Here is a 20,461-nt window from a genome sequence, read left to right as displayed (position 1 = left end):
AGGAAATGACATCACCAACCCAAAGAAACCCAAACATACAAATAGAAAGCAGGAATTTTCAGCATTGCATCGCATGAGGTCCACTGAAGATGTTATCTAGTACGGTAACAAAACATCTGGAAATGAACCTTTCAGCTCAGCAAGCAAACCTACATCCAAAACCTCGATCTGAGCTACAAATCTTCTCAAAACTCGCTAATTAGAATAATGATATGGACCTGTGTCCTGCACCTTTTGCTGGCAATGAAACCTTGAAAGCTGATTACTACTTTGGTATCTAAGTGTTAATCTTTCCAGGTCACAATATATTATTTGTCACCATGTAGGTTCTATCAAGTGTGTGGGTGAACAGGAAACTGCTTTGCAAAAAAGGTGAGATTAGGGACTAATAGCATGCAAATGCATGCAAATAGGCCTCTCATGGCTCATTAGTGACATTCAATCTTGCCATTTAAAACCTATTGCAGAATTCAATACTTTTTTTCTCGCTGTTGGAAATTTTATTTTTCTGATTGTGCCACATTTTCCAAACTGACTTGCCATTGCCTATGTCATTCAGCAGCTGGAAAGATTCCAGTCATGTGTGTGGTCTGGAAGTTACTTTAAATTAGAGGGCTTTTCAATTCTTGGATTTCCTTCACTTAGGGAATTTTTTCTGCAGAAACAGGCTGTTTCTCCATTACAACATTGGTTGACCTCTCATCTCAGGTATTTTCTATGCAGAGGAAGGCTATCCTGTTGAAACAGACAACACGTTTTTTTCTGCAGTTCTGCATTCTGGATCTCTGAATCCAGCAATTTCTTCTTTACTGTTGCCTGGTGCTTTGGATAACGGATTGTCTTTGTCAATGCTGGCTGCCGCGGAGTTGCGTGCCTCTTTTCTCCAATCTATGCAAGCAGTATTTTATTCTCAACTTGCAAATAAATCTGTGCTGAAATCTGCTGATTCTTTATTTCAACTTGTTGCTCACCTCAGCTGCTTTCCTGGTGATTGTAGTCTCAGTGCAATCGAAGCACTTGTGTCCTCAGCTCAAGGCTTGCTTAGCATGATCACTTTCACTGCCATTGACGATTCTTCCTGCTTGAACTGGTGTCTTCTCAGCACCTAACATCACATGTGAATCTGACATTACCATTTGTTCACCTTAGTTACCTCATTTGAGGATTCATCCGCAAGCTTAAATGAGGCATTCTGTTCATTTACTATTTAATTACTAGCGTATTCTCCAGACGCTTGCTCATTTTTGCAATCTGAACTCTCGTTAGTGTTAATGGAAATGGAAAACATCTCTGCCTTTCCAATTTTTAAAATATTAATTCACAGAATGCGAGCATCACTGGCTAGACCAGAATTTATTGCCCATTTCTAATGGCCCCTGGGGTAGTTAAGAGTCAACTACATTGCTTTGGATCTGGAGTGACTTCAAGAGGAGGTGGTGGCACGGTGGAAATATCTTTGTAACCAGCAACTCATGCATGTTCTGAGTGCATGGGTTCAAATTTCTTCTGGCAGATGGTGAAAGTTTAATCTAGTTTAAAAATGCGAAATTAAAATGCTAGTTTAATGGCAACCACGTAACTGTCCACTGTTGATTATTGTAAAAACCCATTTGGTTCACTAATATCCTTTCAGAAAACAAATCTGCCATTCTTTCTCATTTGTACTTAAATTTTATAAATGAAAAGGACTGGTGAGTAGTGAGGGAAATGTGGATGAAAATTGTACCTGTCATAAGAAGCACATGGCATAAACTTCCAATCGTCTTTAAACACTTGGGCGGGTGCCAAAGGAATCTACAATTTCAAATATTGCACCTTGTTTTAAGAAATATTTGATAACCCCCATCTATCACAGGCCAGCAAATTGAACCTTGATAATGGGTAAGCATTTAGAAACAATAATCTGGAACAAAATTATCAAAGGTTCTGAGCTAAATATGAACTTATTTGGAAAAGTAAGCATGGATTTGTTGAAGGCAAATCACATTTAGCCTAATTAAGGTTTTGATGAGGTAACAGAGAAGTTCATTTAAATAACTTAGTTGATACATGTATATGGATTCTCAAGATGTGTTTGATGAAGTTCAGCATAAATTACTTGGAAGCAAAAATAAAGGCCAAGGAATGTAAAAGGGAACAAAGGTGATGTAGTAGACACTTGACTGAGGGGTAAGACAGTAAAAAATGAGGTCTGCAGATGCTGGAGATCACAGCTGCAAATGTGTTGCTGGTCAAAGCACAGCAGGCCAGGCAGCATCTCAGGAATAGAGAATTCGACGTTTCGAGCATAAGCCCTTCATCAGGAATAAGAGAGAGAGAGCCAAGCAGGCTAAGATAAAAGGTAGGGAGGAGGGACTAGGGGGAGGGGCGATGGAGGTGGGATAGGTGGAAGGAGGTCAAGGTGAGGGTGATAGGCCGGAGTGGGGTGGGGGCGGAGAGGTCAGGAAGAGGATTGCAGGTTAGGAGGGCGGTGCTGAGTTGAGGGAACCAACTGAGACAAGGTGGGGGGAGGGGAAATTAGGAAGCTGGAGAAATCTGAATTTATACCTTGTGGTTGGAGGGTTCCCAGGCGGAAGATGAGGCGCTCCTCCTCCAGCCGTCGTGTTGTTATGTTCTGCCAGTGGAGGAGTCCAAGGACCTGCATGTCCTCGGTGGAGTGGGAGGAGGAGTTAAAGTGTTGAGCCACGGGGTGATTGGGTTGGTTGGTTCGGGCGGCCCAGAGGTGTTCTCTGAAGCGTTCCGCAAGTAAGCGGCCTGTCTCCAACCTCATAGTCCCACAACCCCGCACCGCCCGTTTCTACCTCCTGCCCAAAATCCACAAACCTGCCTGCCCCGGCCGACCCATTGTCTCAGCCTGCTCCTGCCCCACCGAACTCATCTCCCAATACCTCGACACGGTCCTGTCCCCTTTAGTCCAAGAACTCCCCACCTACGTTCGGGACACCACCCACGCCCTCCACCTCCTCCAGGATTTTCGCTTCCCCGGTCCCCAACGCCTTATTTTCACTATGGACATCCAGTCCCTGTACACCTCCATCCCCCATCACGAAGGACTCAAAGCCCTCCGCTTCTTCCTTTCCCGCCGCACCAACCAGTACCCTTCCACTGACACCCTCCTTCGACTGACTGAACTGGTCCTCACCCTGAATAACTTCTCTTTTCAATCCTCCCACTTCCTCCAAACTAAAGGAGTTGCCATGGGCACCCGCATGGGCCCCAGCTATGCCTGTCTCTTCGTAGGATATGTGGAACAGTCCATCTTCCGCAACTACACTGGCACCACCCCCCACCTTTTCCTCCGCTACATCGATGACTGTATCGGCGCTGCCTCGTGCTCCCACGAGGAGGTTGAACAGTTCATCAACTTTACTAACACCTTCCATCCCGACCTGAAATTCACCTGGACTGTCTCAGACTCCTCCCTCCCCTTCCTAGACCTTTCCATTTCTATCTCGGGCGACCGACTCAACACAGACATCTATTATAAACCGACTGACTCCCACAGCTACCTGGACTACACCTCCTCCCACCCTGCCCCCTGTAAAAACGCCATCCCATATTCCCAATTCCTTCGTCTCCGCCGCATCTGCTCCCAGGAGGACCAATTCCAACACCGCACAGCCCAGATGGCCTCCTTCTTCAAGGACCGCAGATTCCCCCCAGACGTGATCGACGATGCCCTCCACCGCATCTCCTCCACTTCCCGCTCCTCCGCCCTTGAGCCCCGCTCCTCCAACCGCCACCAAGACAGAACCCCACTGGTTCTCACCTACCACCCCACCAACCTGCGCATACAACGTATCATCCGCCGCCATTTCCGCCACCTCCAAACGGACCCCACCACCAAGGATATATTTCCCTCCCCTCCCCTATCAGCGTTCCGCAAGGACCACTCCCTTCGTGACTCCCTTGTCAGATCCACACCCCCCACCAACCCAACCTCCACCCCCGGCACCTTCCCCTGCAACCGCAGGAAATGTAAAACTTGCACCCACACCTCCACACTCACTTCCCTCCAAGGCCCCAAGGGATCCTTCCATATCCGCCACAAGTTCACCTGTACCTCCACACACATCATCTATTGCATCCGCTGCACCCGATGTGGCCTCCTCTATATTGGTGAGACAGGCCGCTTACTTGCGGAACGCTTCAGAGAACACCTCTGGGCCGCCCGAACCAACCAACCCAATCACCCCGTGGCTCAACACTTTAACTCCCCCTCCCACTCCACCGAGGACATGCAGGTCCTTGGACTCCTCCACCGGCAGAACACAACTACACGACGGCTGGAGGAGGAGCGCCTCATCTTCCGCCTGGGAACCCTCCAACCACAAGGTATAAATTCAGATTTCTCCAGCTTCCTAATTTCCCCTCCCCCCACCTTGTCTCAGTCGGTTCCCTCAACTCAGCACCGCCCTCCTAACCTGCAATCCTCTTCCTGACCTCTCCGCCCCCACCCCACTCCGGCCTATCACCCTCACCTTGACCTCCTTCCACCTATCCCACCTCCATCGCCCCTCCCCCTAGTCCCTCCTCCCTACCTTTTATCTTAGCCTGCTTGGCTCTCTCTCTCTCATTCCTGATGAAGGGCTTATGCTCGAAACGTCGAATTCTCTATTCCTGAGATGCTGCCTGGCCTGCTGTGCTTTGACCAGCAACACATTTGCAGCTGAGGGGTAAGACATACAGTTGTGGTGACATTGGTTTCTGAGGCAGGAGAAAGTTGCATCATGTAATTTTCCTATTTGTCAATACTAAAACCATTGTTTTTTCAGATCTGTCTTGATCACCTTGACTTGGATGGACAGGGTATGCTTTCAACAATTGCCAATGACTAAATTTGGAAGCATTGTGAATGTTGATGAGAGTCATCATCAAAAAGAAACAGTCTTGTGAAATGGGCAAACATGTGGCAAATTAAATTTAACAGAGTTAAATGTAAAGTGATATATTCTAGTAGTTGGACAATAAAATAAAGGATACCAGGGAAGTCATCCTATCGTCTTAATCCACAATTCACACAATCCAATACTGATTAATTGCCATCTGGTGGCACATTTGTGTGAATATAGCACTTTCAGTGTTGTGCAAGAGTAAAATAGTTTAAGTTAAAAAGATCCATTTGGATGCAGCCTTCTTCCTGCATTTCAGTATTTTATTGATATTCATTGAACCTGCTTTTTGTTTAAATTCTGGTTAATATACTTATTGTTTCAGTGAATTTTACTTTTCTCTTCCAACTACGGCCTGTCTGAACCATCTGTTTGACTAATTACTCAATTTGTTTTCTTAATTTTCTGTCTCTCTATCTGTTTCTACTGTTTTGCATGAACCCATCATTTTCCAGGCTCTGGTGCAAGATTTTAGTGCACATGCTGCTGTTGTATTCTAGACATTAGTGCAGATTTTGTGTTGACAATCAGCATTTAAGTTTCTGTATATGCACTGATTTTTAATATAAATTCATCTCACTGAACCAGAAATGCAGACTTGATGATGGAATGTCAAACCTCTCCACTAAGATTAAAAACATGGACTTAATTTCTAACTTGTAATTTTTAAAAACTGTGTTTCAATTTATCTCCAACCATGATAAGTTATTTTGCCACAAAATCTGAAGTTTTAACTCATTATTCCACTTCGGCAAAACAAGATGACAATTAAACTGCTCCCTTATTAAAAAAAAAGTGATTCTGTGGCTGCTTTAAAACTCACATGACAGAGGTCAATATCTACCTATTCCAAAGGTGAATGTAATTTCCAACTAGAGTGGACTAAGAAAATGAATTAATGGTTTTATCAGTTACATAAAATAAGATTTTCTATTTGAACAAATGATAGAAATAAATTGAATTGAGATTTAATAAGCAAGGAGCTTATGAGCTACTGTTGTTCTGTCTATAGCTCCTAAATAGTCCGAAAAATCAAAACATTGAATGGGCTCCCATGAAAACTTGATCAGTGGGTAAATCAAAAATATGGTAAAAATAAATCTTAGATTCCAGGAATTTCCAACTTTGTTGGATCATCAATGCGGGAGTTGGCTGTTTTCAGCATTATTTTTGAGATGCAATAATAGGCCACTGTACTCCTCATTTTTGGAAGGGCCAGTGTTTCTCATGGCTGTCTTATCAATCACCTTCCAGGAAATACTTTGGGTTAGGTTGGAGGTGAGAATTTAATTCAAGCTTGGTTAAGAAATCATCTCCTCCAACCCCCAGTCAGATAGGCTGCTCACTCACATAAGTGGATAATTCCAAACTTTGACACATTGGCAAACAATCATCAACTGGAATGTAAATGTAAGGAAAATGATGCTGAGATCTGGATCACTCGTTCTACTTCCAGCTATTATGTTGTCATCCAAAACCTTTATTACCTTCCACTGAATGTATACCATGACTCCTTGTTTCTGCTGTTAAAATGTTCAGCTCACACTTTTCTGCATTAAATTACATCTCATTCTGAAAATATTATAACTGGGAATATCACATTTCTATCCTGTCAAAACCCATGTTGTGTGGGCGATGCTGCTAGAATATTCAACCTCTCTGCAGTGATTAATACTTCTAAAGTTTTGAGTGCTTTGTCCATTCACATACATTCTAATGAATCTTGCATTCTGTTTTTTTGTAATTTTTCTTTAGTTGCTTTTGGATGATTTATTTCTATGCCTCTAATTTCCTCTTGTGTCTTCGTGTATCCCCTTGTCCCTTATCATTTTCTGAGCTTAGTTTCCTTCTTCCTCCTGCCATGTAATTTAAATCCCCCTCACTGTACTAATTACAATCCTAGTAAAGGCATGCACTGAAATGAAGCTCACCCACCATAAAGGTTGTTCCTGCCTGAAGACAAGTCCTAACAGCTACAGAGTCTCTGCACGTCCAAAGGTCCGCTCTCCTATAGATCTAATTTCTTCCTGCATTTTACAGCCAACATCAGGGAATAGCCAAATCTAAAAACCTCAAACAGCGACACCAGAAATTATTTGCAGTGTTATGAGGTGAAAAATGGAATAATATGCCTTAGTGAGCTGCTCTTGCAGAGAGCCAGCACAGAGTCTGTTTCCATGCTGTAAGTTTGGTGTGACCAGGAGGGGAGTTAGTCATCGCAGGATTCATAGCCTCTGACATGCTGTTGTCGACATAGTATCTTACGGCTCATCCATATCAGTTTCTGTCAATGGTAATCCCCAAGATGTTGATAATCAGGGATTCAGTAATGATAACATCATTGAAATGGGTGATGGTTAGGTTGCATGGCACAAATGTTATTTGCTAGTTTTCAACCCAGGCAAGGTATAATTCAGGCTTTGCGAACTCGGACAAGGACAGCTACCATATCGGAGGAGCCATAATGGTGCTGAATATTTTGCAATTAACGACAAATATTCCCACTTCTGGACTTACAATGGTAGAGGGAGTGTGGGAGCAGTGGTCATTGTAGAAGCAGTTGAAGCTGGTTGGACCTAGTACATTACCCTGCAGAACTCCTGAAAAGGTGTCCTGGAGTAGAAATGACTGATCTCCAACAACCACAACCATCTTCATTTGTGCTCGGTATGACTCCAGCCAGTGGCAAGTTTTCAGCCCTTTTGAACATGTTTGAACTAAGACTGATGAGGTCGAGAGCTGAGTGCTCATGCTGGAACTCAAACTAAGTGTCAGTGAACAGGTTATTTCTAAGCAAGTGCTATCGGATATCATTGTTGATGACCTTTTCCATCACTTGACTGATGGTTGAGTGTACACTTATGGGGCAGTAACTGGTCATATTGGACTTATCCTTTTTTTTCTATGTATAGGACATAGTTGGACAATTTGTTGGTAGTTGCCAGTTTTTAAGCTGGATTGAAAAACTTTGGGCTGCAGTATAGCAAGTTCTAGAGCACAAGTTTTCAGAACTATTGTTGGAATTTATCAAGGCCCACAGCCTTCGCAGTATCCAGTACCTTCAACTATTTCTTCATCTCATGTGTAGTAATACTGGAGACCTCCAAAGGATGGAGAGGTGGATCATCCACTTAGTAGCACTGACTGAAGGTTGTTGCATATGTTTTAGCCTTATTTTTCACACTGAAGTGCTGGTCCATTCCATCATGGAAAATGTGGCTATTTGTAGAGTCTCGTCCTCCAGTGAGTTGTTTAATTATGCCCCACCATTCAGAATTAGAATCCAGAATCAGAATCTCTTCAGTGTGGAAACAGGCCCTTCTGCCCAACAAGTCCACACGACCCCCTCCCCCACCCCCCCGAGAGCATCCCACCCAGACCCATTCCCCTATATTTAGCCCTGACTAAGGCACCTAACACTATGGGCAATTTAGCATGGCCAGTTCACCTGACCTGCACATCTTTGGACTGTGGGAGGAAACCGGAGCACCCAGAGGAAACCTATGCAGACACAGGGAGAATGTGCAAAAACCACACACATACAGTTGCCCGAGCTGGGAACTGAACCCAGGTCCCTGGTTTTGTGAGGCAGCAGTGCTAACCATTAAGCCACTGTGACAGGAGTTTAGATCTATTTGATTAGTTATGGTATTACATGGCCCTGTCTATCAATCACTGCTTATACTATTTGGCATGGAAGTAGTCCTGTTTTGTAGCTACACCAAGTTGACTTCTCACTTTTAAGGCATGCCCGCCCAGTGCTGCTCCTGGCATGCCCTCCTGCACTCTTCATTGAAACATGATAACGCTAGATCATAGTGGTAGAGTGAGAGATATGTCAGGCTGGGAATTTTCAGATTGCGTTGGATGATGCAATTCTACTGCTGCTGATGCTAAGTGCCTCATGGATGTCCAATCTTGAGTTGCTTGATCTGTTTGAAATATCTCTTATTTAACACAGTGGCAGTGCCACATAGTGGGGTGGGGGTGGGTGGGTGGGGAATGGGGTACACTTAATTTGTACATGAAATTTCACTTTAGTAAGGACTTGCAGTGCGTTGGTCATTCCTACCAATCCTGTCAGAGGCAGATGCATCTGTGATATCAGACTGGTGGGAATAAAGTAAAGTACATTTTATCCCTCTTGTTGGCTCTTTCACCACCTGCCGTAGACTTTGCCCACTGTTGTGTCCTTTTGGACTTGACCAGATTAGTCAAGTAAATCTTCTGACCCACTCTTTGTGATGGTCATTGAAATCCTTCACCCAGAGTATAATTTGCATTCTAGCCTTAGTGCTTCCTCCACTCAACACACGGGAGTACTGATTCACACCCTGAGTGGGGACAGGACACACCCAGAGATGGTAATGGTGCTGTCTGAGTCATGGTCTGTAATATATAATTCTGTGACTATGTTAGGCTGTTCCTGAACAAGTCTCAGAGTCAGCTCTCTCAAATTTGTTACTCGCCTCCAAATGTTAGCACTGAGGACTCGTATTGTAAAACAACAACTCACCTTTTAATTCCACATGTTTTTAAATTCAGATTTCACTGTTTGCTGTGGTAGGATTCAAACCTGAGTCCCCAGAGCGTTATCTGGGTTTGTGGATTCAGCAACAGTGCCTGCTTCTCCCGATATATATGGATTGAAAAGCCTTTCTTATGCTGTAACAATTCTGATTCCAAGCGACCAAAAGCTGATCTCTTTCCTGCCACACAGAGTCCATCAGCACCTCAAAGATTTACCGTGGTTCAATAGTGCTTTACAAAATATCTTGTAGGAGTAGGACAATGCAATCAATTTAGATTGTAATCACCCAAAAATATTCTTCAATGGAGTCCGAATGGAAAAAGTTCCAAGTTCAAGTTCATGCCTCATCTCTTGCATCTTGATTGAATCACTGGACATGTACAAACAGGTCTGGCCTAAGGATAGAGTCACGTCTCTTTGGGGAGTCTAATTGTCTGCCACTGCTTTTCTTGCTAATAGAAATGCTGTCAGAATCCCAGCAGCACGGCCTGACACTTAACTCAGAGTTGACCCACAAGTACTGCACTACACTAAGGACTTGTATAAATGCAGTGCCATTTGTGAACTCAATAGCAATATTCTACACAGAGATAAGAGGTCTTTCATTCTCACAAACCCTTTGCAGTACTGATGTAAAATATAATAATCCAGTTCCATTACTACATATAAAAGGAAAGCAACTGGCAATAGTTTAGTTGTAACTTATAATCAATCATATTAGTTTAATAAATTTTGGTGAGGTTCACATAATGCTTCTGCAATATTAAATTGCAAGTCAGTACCAATTCAAGTACCCCAATGCAGAATATTTACAGAAAGCTTATCACAAAGCATCACTCCCATAATTACTCCACTTCCCAGCTGTTGTTCGACTGTCATTTAGTATTGCCATGGAAAGTCAAACAATTAACAACATGTTTCTTACTCACATCATTTTTGTCAAATTAAAACAAAACTTTTGATTAAAATTGTATGAATTCCCATGTGAAGTAACTTGGGAAATACCAGAACTGCAACAGTTAGATGTTCCCACTATCTGCATCATTGATATCTTCGCATAGATGGCCTTCCTAGTTCAGACTGTTTTAAAAGATTCAAAACACATATTCTGAATTTTAAGTACAATTGCCAAACAGGAGTTCTCATTGACAGAGTTGCCATAGAAACACAATTAAAATGTGTTTATGTTACAATGACTCCCACGCGGTGCATGCTATTAAAACTAACTACTTGACTACTTGGTTTTATATGAAAGGTACTATTGTTCAACTGGGTTATATACACAAAGTACTTTTTTTGCACGTTAACGTTTTTGTATTTCATACATGAAATTCTATTAACTATTGGCAGATTTTCTCCTGACCTCTCAGCTTTGTTTTGCCCTTACCACACAGCAAAGCTTCAGCTGTTAATTTCAGCATCAAGCTGCTAAGTGTCAATATATTTGCTGCACTGCTGATTTATAACTTTGACACAGGAGTATTAGAGACTCATTCTAGTTTCAATAGGAGAGAATGTACTACTCAATAAAATGTTAAAGTTACTTTGATGTATGGGTATAACAATGTTATCACATAGAAGAGCAGAACTCTGAAAACATGTTCATTTACATTGAACTGTTTTTAATAACCTAGTATGGAGTTGAGGGATCTTTGCTTATTGGTTACATAATTGATTTATGAAAGCATCATTTCACTGTTTAGACCTTCATGGACCACTCATTCATGCAATGACGAAAATGACCTGCAAATCTGCATGCTGCGAAAACTACTTCAAAATGCATTTTAAGTAAACTATTAAACCACGAGTCTCTAGGTGTTCACTCAATCACTTTTAGCAAGGAGCAGAATTTTAAAATTTAAGATATACACCTTAATGGAAATGCTGGGATCGGGATACTTTCATTGCAATGTTACTGAAACTCGATGCACAGCATGCAACATGTCTGCAGAGGTACTTTTTATATAAGAGGGTCTTCGAAGATAACATGGATGATATTTTCTCTGCTTGTTGCAAATTAGCAAAACAAAAAGGACTGCTGCATTATATTTGCATTTTTTTTCATTAACATTACTGAAATTATATACTATAGGAATATATATCCCATCACATTTTACCATTGATGTGACAATGATTATGTCACTGGTCTTCAAATTACACTGTGGAATGATTTTGAAAATACTCTGCAGAATACCAATATATGAACATTTAAGAATTTGTATGTTGGCATCATGGAGAAATTTCAAGGACATTGTGTCAGTGACTGAATTCATTACTCTATTTCATTTCAATCTTAACTGTAACAATCATGATGAGCAGCTCTGCATCCAGTCAACTAGTTTTGTATGAACCCAGTGCAACAAGCAATGTGACAACGTTATATAGGCAAAGAACTGAACTTACTCAAGTCAGCTACAAACTCTGTCCCTGGGCATCAGAGCACTTACTGTAAATCAGAGCAGCCATGAAAAACAAAGACCAACAGCAATAGTGGAAAGTCTTGGGGGGCGGGGCGGCACGGTGGCACAGTGGTTAGCACTGCTGCCTCACAGCACCAGAGACCCGGGTTCAATTCCCGACTCAGGCGACTGACTGTGTGGAGTTTGCACGTTCTCCCCGTGTCTGCGTGGGTTTCCTCCGGGTGCTCCGGTTTCCTCCCACAGTCCAAAGATGTGCGGGTCAGGTGAATTGGCCATGCTAAATTGCCCGTAGTGTTAGTTAAGGGGTAAATGTAGGAGTATGGGTGGGTTGCGCTTCGGCGGGTCGGTGTGGACTTGTTGGGCCGAAGGGCCTGTTTCCACACTGTAAGTAATCTAATCTAATCAAAACTGTGCTATTACGGAACTTCAATTCCTTTGTCCGATCATCAGTGGTTATAGGGAATGATGAGCATGGATCATGGAAGTTCAAGGTCACAAAATTTGGAAGTAGAGTCCTCTCATTCCAAAGCCCTGAAGCCTCTCTGGTTCTGTTCCAATTACTCTTCACCCACTGCTGGCTTTTGCATAAACCTTAGGTTCTTTTACATTTGAAATTATATTAATTACATTGGGGTAGTTTGCCACAATTCGACATCAACAAAGTGGCCATAATTTCGGGTGCAATGATAATGTTGCAACTGACACTCTTAAGATTTTACTTTGAGTGATCAGAGTTTCAGAGTGAACTTCATCAAAATATTCTATTTCTTGAAGTATCAGTTAGCTCCATGGAACTAAACATAAAAAATAACTTGTTTCAAAGTTGGCACTGAAAGAGGAAAGTAGCCTTTTCTTGTTTCATGCTTTAGTTCTTGCGGAGAACTCCCCTTGCCATGATTCCTCACTTCCTGATCTAATCTGACTTCACGACCTACTGTGAATGCAGTGATGAACTTTTCAGCAGAGTATTTATACTGTTTGAGGTAATACTTATGTTAGATCCCACAGTATAAGAATTAGACATAGATAACATGGCACTAAAATATTCAACAGACTTTGTTATTACTCCTGGTATCGACACATAATATAAATCACAGGAACTACTTTGTCAGACTTAGGAGTCAACAATTCAGTTATAATCTGTTGCATGCTTCCCTCAGTCTGGCATGCTGCAAGGGCTCCATAAGATGGAGACCGAGAACTTTGTACTGTCTAGTTACATAGAGTCATGCAGCATAGGCCCTTTGGTCCAACTTGTCCTCCCTGACCAGACTTTCAGGCTGACCTAGTCCCATTTTATAGCATTTGGCCAATATTCCTCTAAAACCTTCCTATTCAAATACCCATCCATATGCCTTTCAATGCTGTAATTGTATCTACCTCCACCATTTCCTCTCGCAGCTGGTTACACACGCACACACACACACACACACCAGCCTCTGCATGAAAACATTACCCCTCAGGACCCTTTTAAATCTTTCCCCTCTCACCTTAAAGCTATGCCTTGTAGCTCTGGACACTGTCCCCACACCCCACCCCCACCCTGGGAAAAAGATATTGGCTATTCTCCCTATCCATGCCGCTCATGATGTCATAAACCTATCTAAGGTCACCCCTCAGCCTCTAATACGCCAGGGAAAAAAACCCACCCTGTTCTCCGAACAAAAGCAAAATATTGCAAATTCTGGATAGCAGTGATTTCATAAGAATGTCACTTAAAGGTACATTTTATATAGTAGCTCTGATCATAACACAACATTTTTTGTTTTGATCATCCCATCTTGGGATGCAGTGACTTCCCACTTTAATGTATTACAGATATGCAATTCAATAAACTGGAGTGTGACTACAGTGAATGCACGCAACAACACAGTTGCACTGAAAAATGGGACACTCGCATGGTGTGATATCGCAATTACTTAAAGGTTTGTGCAAACTAGTTAAAGTTTCTTCCCAAACTGCACCCTGATCCAACACTACTAATACCACCAATAACCCACAACCTACCAGCCCCAAGTTAATGCTTCACATTCCTTTTCCAATCATGAACACAACCTCTTCACTTACTTAAAACTACAGGATTTTCCCAAGTTTTCCAAATTCTGATGAAAGGTGATTGTTTTGAAAAGTTCACTCTGTCTCCAAGTTTGCTGCCTCAATTGCCAAATATTTCCAGTGTTCTCTGTTCTTACTGTGTCTCAGATTTCCAGTATCAAGTGTTTTCTAAATTCACAAGAGGGGGATATGTTTGAATTTTGTTTTTCATCTCGCATGTGGAAAATATGAAAATCATTAGTTCTGAGAGTTAGGTGAGCTTTTCTTAGTGATGAAAATTTTCAGGTAAAAGGTTCTCTGACTTCAGAAACATGAACAATAGCAAACTGAATGATGAAACTCAAATGTATTCAGTAAGTTATTCCATATGCTGTGCTGTTGGCATTACATAGGAAGCGTCTACTGATTACATAACTAATGCACAACTAAAATGACTAGAGCATTAGATGCTCTTTCAATTGAAAATGCATGTGCTGAAATATACAAACTGTAAGGGTAGTGATTCAACATGTTGAATCCACTCAAGCAATGTGACCTGCCACCTACTGTCTGACCAAAATCACAGGTAACATCTCGGTGATGAGACAGATGTTTTTTTGTCATGTCTGCCACTACAACTGAAAGAAAATGCAATCAAGTGAAGAAATTATTTAACAAAATTATCTGAAGAAGAATGCAGAATTCATTTCCATTTGATAAATACATACAAGAAACCCTCAACATTCATGAATGCTATTTAACATAGCAGTGTAACAAATCTCACTGCTTTGAAGATATTTTTGAGATGGTGGTGATTGTGAATAAGTTCAATTTGATTAACTGAATTTTTGTTTTGTTTAAGTGCTGAGAAGGGAGGAGGTAGGAACAAAAATTCAATAGTTATGATTTCCAAAGCAAACACTGAATTTAAAACAATGAAAGTCAAGCATTATTTTAACCTGTGCAGGGCCCTCTGCCTAGTGGAAATCTAAAAAGCAAATAAGTGAACTTGAGACTAAATTGTTACTCCTTGGCAGTTGCATTTCAACTGCGTTATGTGGGAGGAATGCATATAGTTCACCAATTTATAGTACCCAGATGTACACTTTGGCACTCAGAATATTGCTTCTGCAAACAGCAGCAGCTTGGTTAATGCTAAAGCAAATGCTCATTAATGGAGTTCAAAGGCAGGCAATCTCACCTTTGTAGTTCAAATGAGTATTAAAGCAATGCAGCACTGAACATACAGCCAAAACTCTGACCTGAATTTGTAAGTCTGCAGTAGCATTAATAAGATCAAAATAAGAATTTACATTGTGCAGCTAGAACATACTTAAATGATTAATCATGATTTAACATAAGCTGATATATTTTAACAAAATTCCTCCCCCCCTTAACTGAAACATATTTCATAAATGGAAATACTACATCAAACCAAGGAAATTAGTTTTATAATGGTCTTCATTAAATAGAAAACATGTCACAAGTAGTCAACACTGACAGGGATGACAAAAGGATATCTGTCTCTCTGTAATTACTTGTGATGTGACAATAATACCACATGTTGTAGCATATATAATAGCAATGAGCCACTTTGAGCAACATGACTATGAACTATTGTTGCTTCCAATGCATTGATGGTGAAACTGGATTACTTTGGCATCAGCCATAACACATTGCATATTGGAATGATGTTGTATCTAGTATTATCGCACTGAATGTTTCAAGAACTTTTATTTGTAAATATTTTTGAGTTGCATTTTTCTTCCACAACTATAATTGCAGTATTGTGTGGTTCAAAATCAAACAAAGAAAATTCAGGCAGAACTTGACAAACACAGTCACTTCACATGGATTTGACTGATCAACTTTTCTGTGACACCATGTTGAGTCACTGTGATCTCAGACATGGCAAATGTGGTAACACCCTCATATCTGAGTTAGAAGGCTCTAAGTTCATACTTCACTCCAGTGACTTGAACACAAATGTCTAGTATGGAAGGAGTGCTGCACTGTTGAACATAACTTATATAATACTTCATTTAACTTCAATTTGTAAATATTTCTGAGTTGCATTGTTTGCTGAAAATTAAGTTATTGAAACTTTCAGCACAATAATACCAGTCATATTACTCTGATATGGAATTGCTTCCATCAAAGCATTTCAATTACACCATCAATGCATTGGGAGATAATAATAAAAGTCTTTAGCTCTACTGCCAATCAGTTTTGATAATGTGCCTGCAGCTCAAAATAAACACTCTCTCTGATTACAAGAAATTGTACTGATCATAATAATAGCATCACGATAGTGTCACTCCCACGAGGGGAACAGCCCGATTTTTGTACATGACACTCAATATTTGCCTATTATTGTAGAATTGCTAAATAGTAAATAAGAATTACTGATCAAATGGAGTTGCCTCAGTGATTTTATTCAAACTACTTCTAAGTAAATTTAATTGGATCTAGTTCTACAAATACATTTCTGCTGAACAAATAACCAGTTCTTGAGCAGTCTACTTATTATGAAGAAATTGTCTGCGTAATCTTACATTTGACTTATTACAACAGTATCTTCATTTTAATTAAGTTGGATTTTCATTCAAAATAAGTTTCTAACCATCCAGTCTCTATCCGAAAGCAACAAATATCTGAGCCCCAGTCTTCAACACAGTCACAGTTGTTGCCAATATAGACTGATAGTCCATCGATGTGTATAAATAGAGTTTAGAAATTGATGATTTTCATTTTCTCTGTTACAAAAGCAGAACAACTTTGCCACTTTGTATTGCTGCACTTTAATTCTAATTTAGCTTTGAGTTGCAATTTCCTCCAGTCAAAAACTTACTACTATTTAATCCAGCAGCTGATAAGTCTCTTGTTTTGGTAACCTTTTGGTTGGTGAGAAATTAACTGTTGCGTGCAATTAAAAAACCATCCAAATCAATAAATTAGATTTTTCAAAGTTAAAGTCAGGTTAAACCTTTGTGACTCTTCCCCAATGTGGGTTTTGCAAACTTTCCTTTAAATGTACAGGTTCAGGATACTTCTTAGCTATGTTTTTGACTAAAGATATTCCTATGTCCCATAAACTCACTGTCACGTTGGACTTCTGAATGAAACGTAAAACCAGTTTTTAATTGGCCACGGCCTAAAATAGTTTGCACAACTCTCCCAATTCCAGAAGAGCAGGTGGCTGTCTCCGCCGAGCTCTGTCCCAGCATAACTATACACATCAAAATAAAGCATGACCTTTCCCAGCCCATAGTTCAAACTGTTGCTTCCCCCAGATCTTCCCAGTAACTGCGCTGGGAGGCACATCCAGAGAGGCAGCAAGGACAAATTCCAACACAGCGCTGTGGCTGCAGTTTTCCATTAACAGCGCTTCATTCCGCCAATGATGGGCAATTCCCCAAAGTGTCTCTTTGTAGATCCCGTTACACAGCAAGTTCCGTTTACGCCAACGCGTGGGGCTTAGCCGCTTGGGTTATCAACTCCGCACACATGTACTCCCTGAAACCCACTTGGGATGAAGTTGCTAATAACTGCATGAAACATGCAGAGTAACCGAAAGCGTGGCTGCAAAAGTAACTTTAAAAGTAAGCAATCAAACTGTTGGTTCTCTTTTTTTAAAATGCTTAAAAGGCACCGATGGACCTCAAACGAGTTGCAATGAGATAGGGACTTTGTTTGAACCAAACAGTGCGTAGGGATTTACTGGATATCCTGGAATTGGAGGAAGGTCAACAGTTAGCAATTGTAAACCCACCACATCTCAGTTCCTGCACAGCAGAGAGTTTCCCAGTTCGGAACCCACGGTATCCAGACTTTAAACTGTAACCTCTGGGAGGATGAGACGCCACACCAGGTGTACCTCACACAGTCTCTGCTCCCGTTCTTGTCCATCAAACCTCAACCTTTTCCTGCGTTATTTTGGGGCAAGAGTCCGTATACTGCAGAGTTTCTTGTTTGGTGGTTCAGTCCAAACTCGCACAAGCCGGTGTGGCCGACTTGTCGCTTTTGTTGAAGGCCGGAGTCAGCGGGCGGATTGGTCCAAATCTCGGTGCGGGACGGGAGAAGTCAGCTCCTGGGGGGTGGGTGGTGGTGGGGGGTGGGCTGCCCGCTTGCTTCGGCTGACAATGGGAGGAGCGAGAGCAGCCACACAAACGGCGCAGCAAGATGTCCTTTGGACCCTGACTGTTATTGCCGGTATTTAAAGAGACAGCAGCACAATCCAACCCGCGCAAAGGCATATCCCCCTGGCAATAACTTCATTTCACTGACATCCTCTCAGTGCCCTTCTTGTGGGTATCACTGGGAACAGATACACAGTCCTACCGACCATACACACACACACACATAATGATGATGTCCACAACCACAATGTTGACCCTTGCGGCAGAGTGAAGTTGTCCTGTCTCATCTCGATCCTGTCAGGCCGCCCTCACTGAAGGACAGTGACTACTGGAGGCGAGTGAGCGGTCTCGGCCCTTTCTGGGAGGAAGGTGGGCAGCAGCAGTAGTAGTAGTAGTAGGGGGGCTTTCTGACTCGGCTGAGTGTCACCCACTCCAGCTCCAGCCGGCTGCCGCTCAACTGAAACAAACACACAAGCAATGCGCCCTGCACTCGCCCAGCATTTCCCAAATCCCCACACCCCTGAGCCTTGCAGTTGCTTGGAAAGTTGCAGGGTCTGCCAGTCCTCAGCTGAGACCAGTCAGCACAGAGCACCTTCCCCTCCCTGCCTCCAGCCCGGTCTCTCTCTCTCTCTCTTTGCACTTACCCGTCCGAGTTTTGATGATCTCGTTAAACTCATCCCCGGCCGAGTCGTCTCTGGCACTCTCGGGGCGCCCAGCTTCTGCCATCGGTGGTGGATGTAGGAGCCGCTGGCTTCACAGCCAGTGTCCAGCCCAGCTCGAACCAGCGCTGCTGTGGAGGGCAGTTCAACACCGGGCAGCTCTCCCCTACACACACACACACAGGATCACAGCTGTCACAACTTCCAACAGATACACTTCAACAGGTGAGTCGCTCTGTCCCTCTCCCGCCCCTTCCCAAATAAATCCACTCCATATATATCAAAAAAAAGGGAGGACGAGGGGGTTGGTGGAAGCGGGCCGGCCCGTGTGCAGAAGCAGCCGGGGAAACCCGACACCCCCATAAATCAGGCAGGACTGCTCTCCCGACACTGACAGGGCTGTCTTCTTGCCTGTACTTAAAGAGACATTACCGCTCCCCACTCACTCCACCAAGGCCACTGCTGCTTCGAGTGCACTCCCCGAAGCGATCATTTCATTTCCTTCGTGAGACATTATTTCACAAAAAAAACGCTTGAAAAAGTTGGAGCAACATCCGATAACACAAGCCGCAAAGAACATAACCTAATGGCAGCAAGCTAAAAGTCGGGCTCCGTCAAACTTTAAAGAATAAAAGAACCTCCTTAGAAACAATGTTAAACGACTATCCTAACAATTTAAGTCATATTGCAACTTTTGCTCTTTCATTTGCTGAGTTCCTGGTTGCAGAACCGTGAATGTTGAAAGTCTCATTCTGCTCCATAACCTGCTACAACCCTCAAGGGGATTCTTGTGTTGCTGAACTTCTGGTCTCTTGTTCGGCGCTGATATCCGGAATGCGTGGGGGATTATGAAGCAGCAACCTGGGCGAACATTGATGAGAGCAGCAGATCAGGCAAAGGAGCAGAGATGACAAGCACCAGGCATTCGCATAAGGAAATTTGCTTTTCAAACCACGATACGAAAACATAGTTATTAAACAGCTTGCTGGACAGTATATTTTTTTCAGCTGAATGTGAACATATTTATCACAAGGTCATAAGGAGTAGGTGTTATGCCAATTTGGGAAAAGGTTTTTTTTTAAAAAAACTGAAGTTTCCTTGGTAAATATTTTGTATAGCCATAGATCTTTATATTGTCTGTCATCCAAACCAATATAATGGCTGTCATGCCCTTAAATAAAGGCATGGAGATCTCTCCCCATGCTTTTATTCCAAGACAATCACAGGGTAGACATTTGGTCAGACATATGGGTAATTGTTGACAAATGTGCACTGCTTCTGGAAATTAAACATGTCATGCATTATCATAAGAAGTAGAAACAGAAATAGGCCATTCAGCCCATCAAGTCTGTTGTGCAATTCAATGAGATTATGGCTGACCTGATAATCCTCAATTCCACTTTGCTTTGATTTCCTCACTGATTAAAATTCTGTCTGTCTCAGTCTTAGTGACCCAGCCTCAACAGCCCTCTGCAGTGAAGAATTCCACAGATGGACTGCCAGCTGAGAAAAGAAATTCCTCATCTTTGTCTTTAATGTGTAGCCCCTTAATTTGAGATTATGCCTTCCGGTCCTAAACTCTTCCAGCAAGGAGAATCAACCTTTCTGTGTTGACCTTATCTTACCCCCTAATTGTTGAATTTATACAACAACAATTGCAGTCTGGCCATTTGCCTATTTCAGGCATGTGGTAGACTTATCCATATTTCTATAGCAGGATTGTTTAATGAGATGCAATAGAATGTTTGATATTTGTCCAGATCCGAGGAGGTTCTTAGAAACTTTC

At 42.2% G+C, this 20,461-nt stretch overlaps 1 protein-coding gene across 4 annotated transcripts in view; it reads right to left on the bottom strand.

The window, feature by feature from the left end:
- Positions 1-18,831, bottom strand: part of dmd (dystrophin) — a 1,983,095-nt gene extending 1,964,264 nt beyond the window's left edge. For 3 of the 4 annotated variants that reach the window (XM_060833512.1, XM_060833514.1, XM_060833517.1), the window contains exon 1: positions 18,661-18,829. In XM_060833512.1, coding sequence (XP_060689495.1) covers positions 18,661-18,742 — 82 coding nt within the window. In that variant the 5' untranslated portion in view covers positions 18,743-18,829. Of the gene's footprint in view, positions 1-18,660 lie in introns of all 4 variants that reach the window. The other variant, XM_060833515.1, reaches the window with a different exon arrangement.
- Positions 18,832-20,461: the final 1,630 nt, after the last annotated feature.

Source organism: Hemiscyllium ocellatum, chromosome 12, assembly GCF_020745735.1.
Source record: "Hemiscyllium ocellatum isolate sHemOce1 chromosome 12, sHemOce1.pat.X.cur, whole genome shotgun sequence".
Taxonomy (NCBI): Eukaryota; Metazoa; Chordata; class Chondrichthyes; order Orectolobiformes; family Hemiscylliidae; genus Hemiscyllium; species Hemiscyllium ocellatum.
Note: the sequence above shows the minus strand (reverse complement) of the source record. Positions and strands in the feature narration are given on the sequence as shown.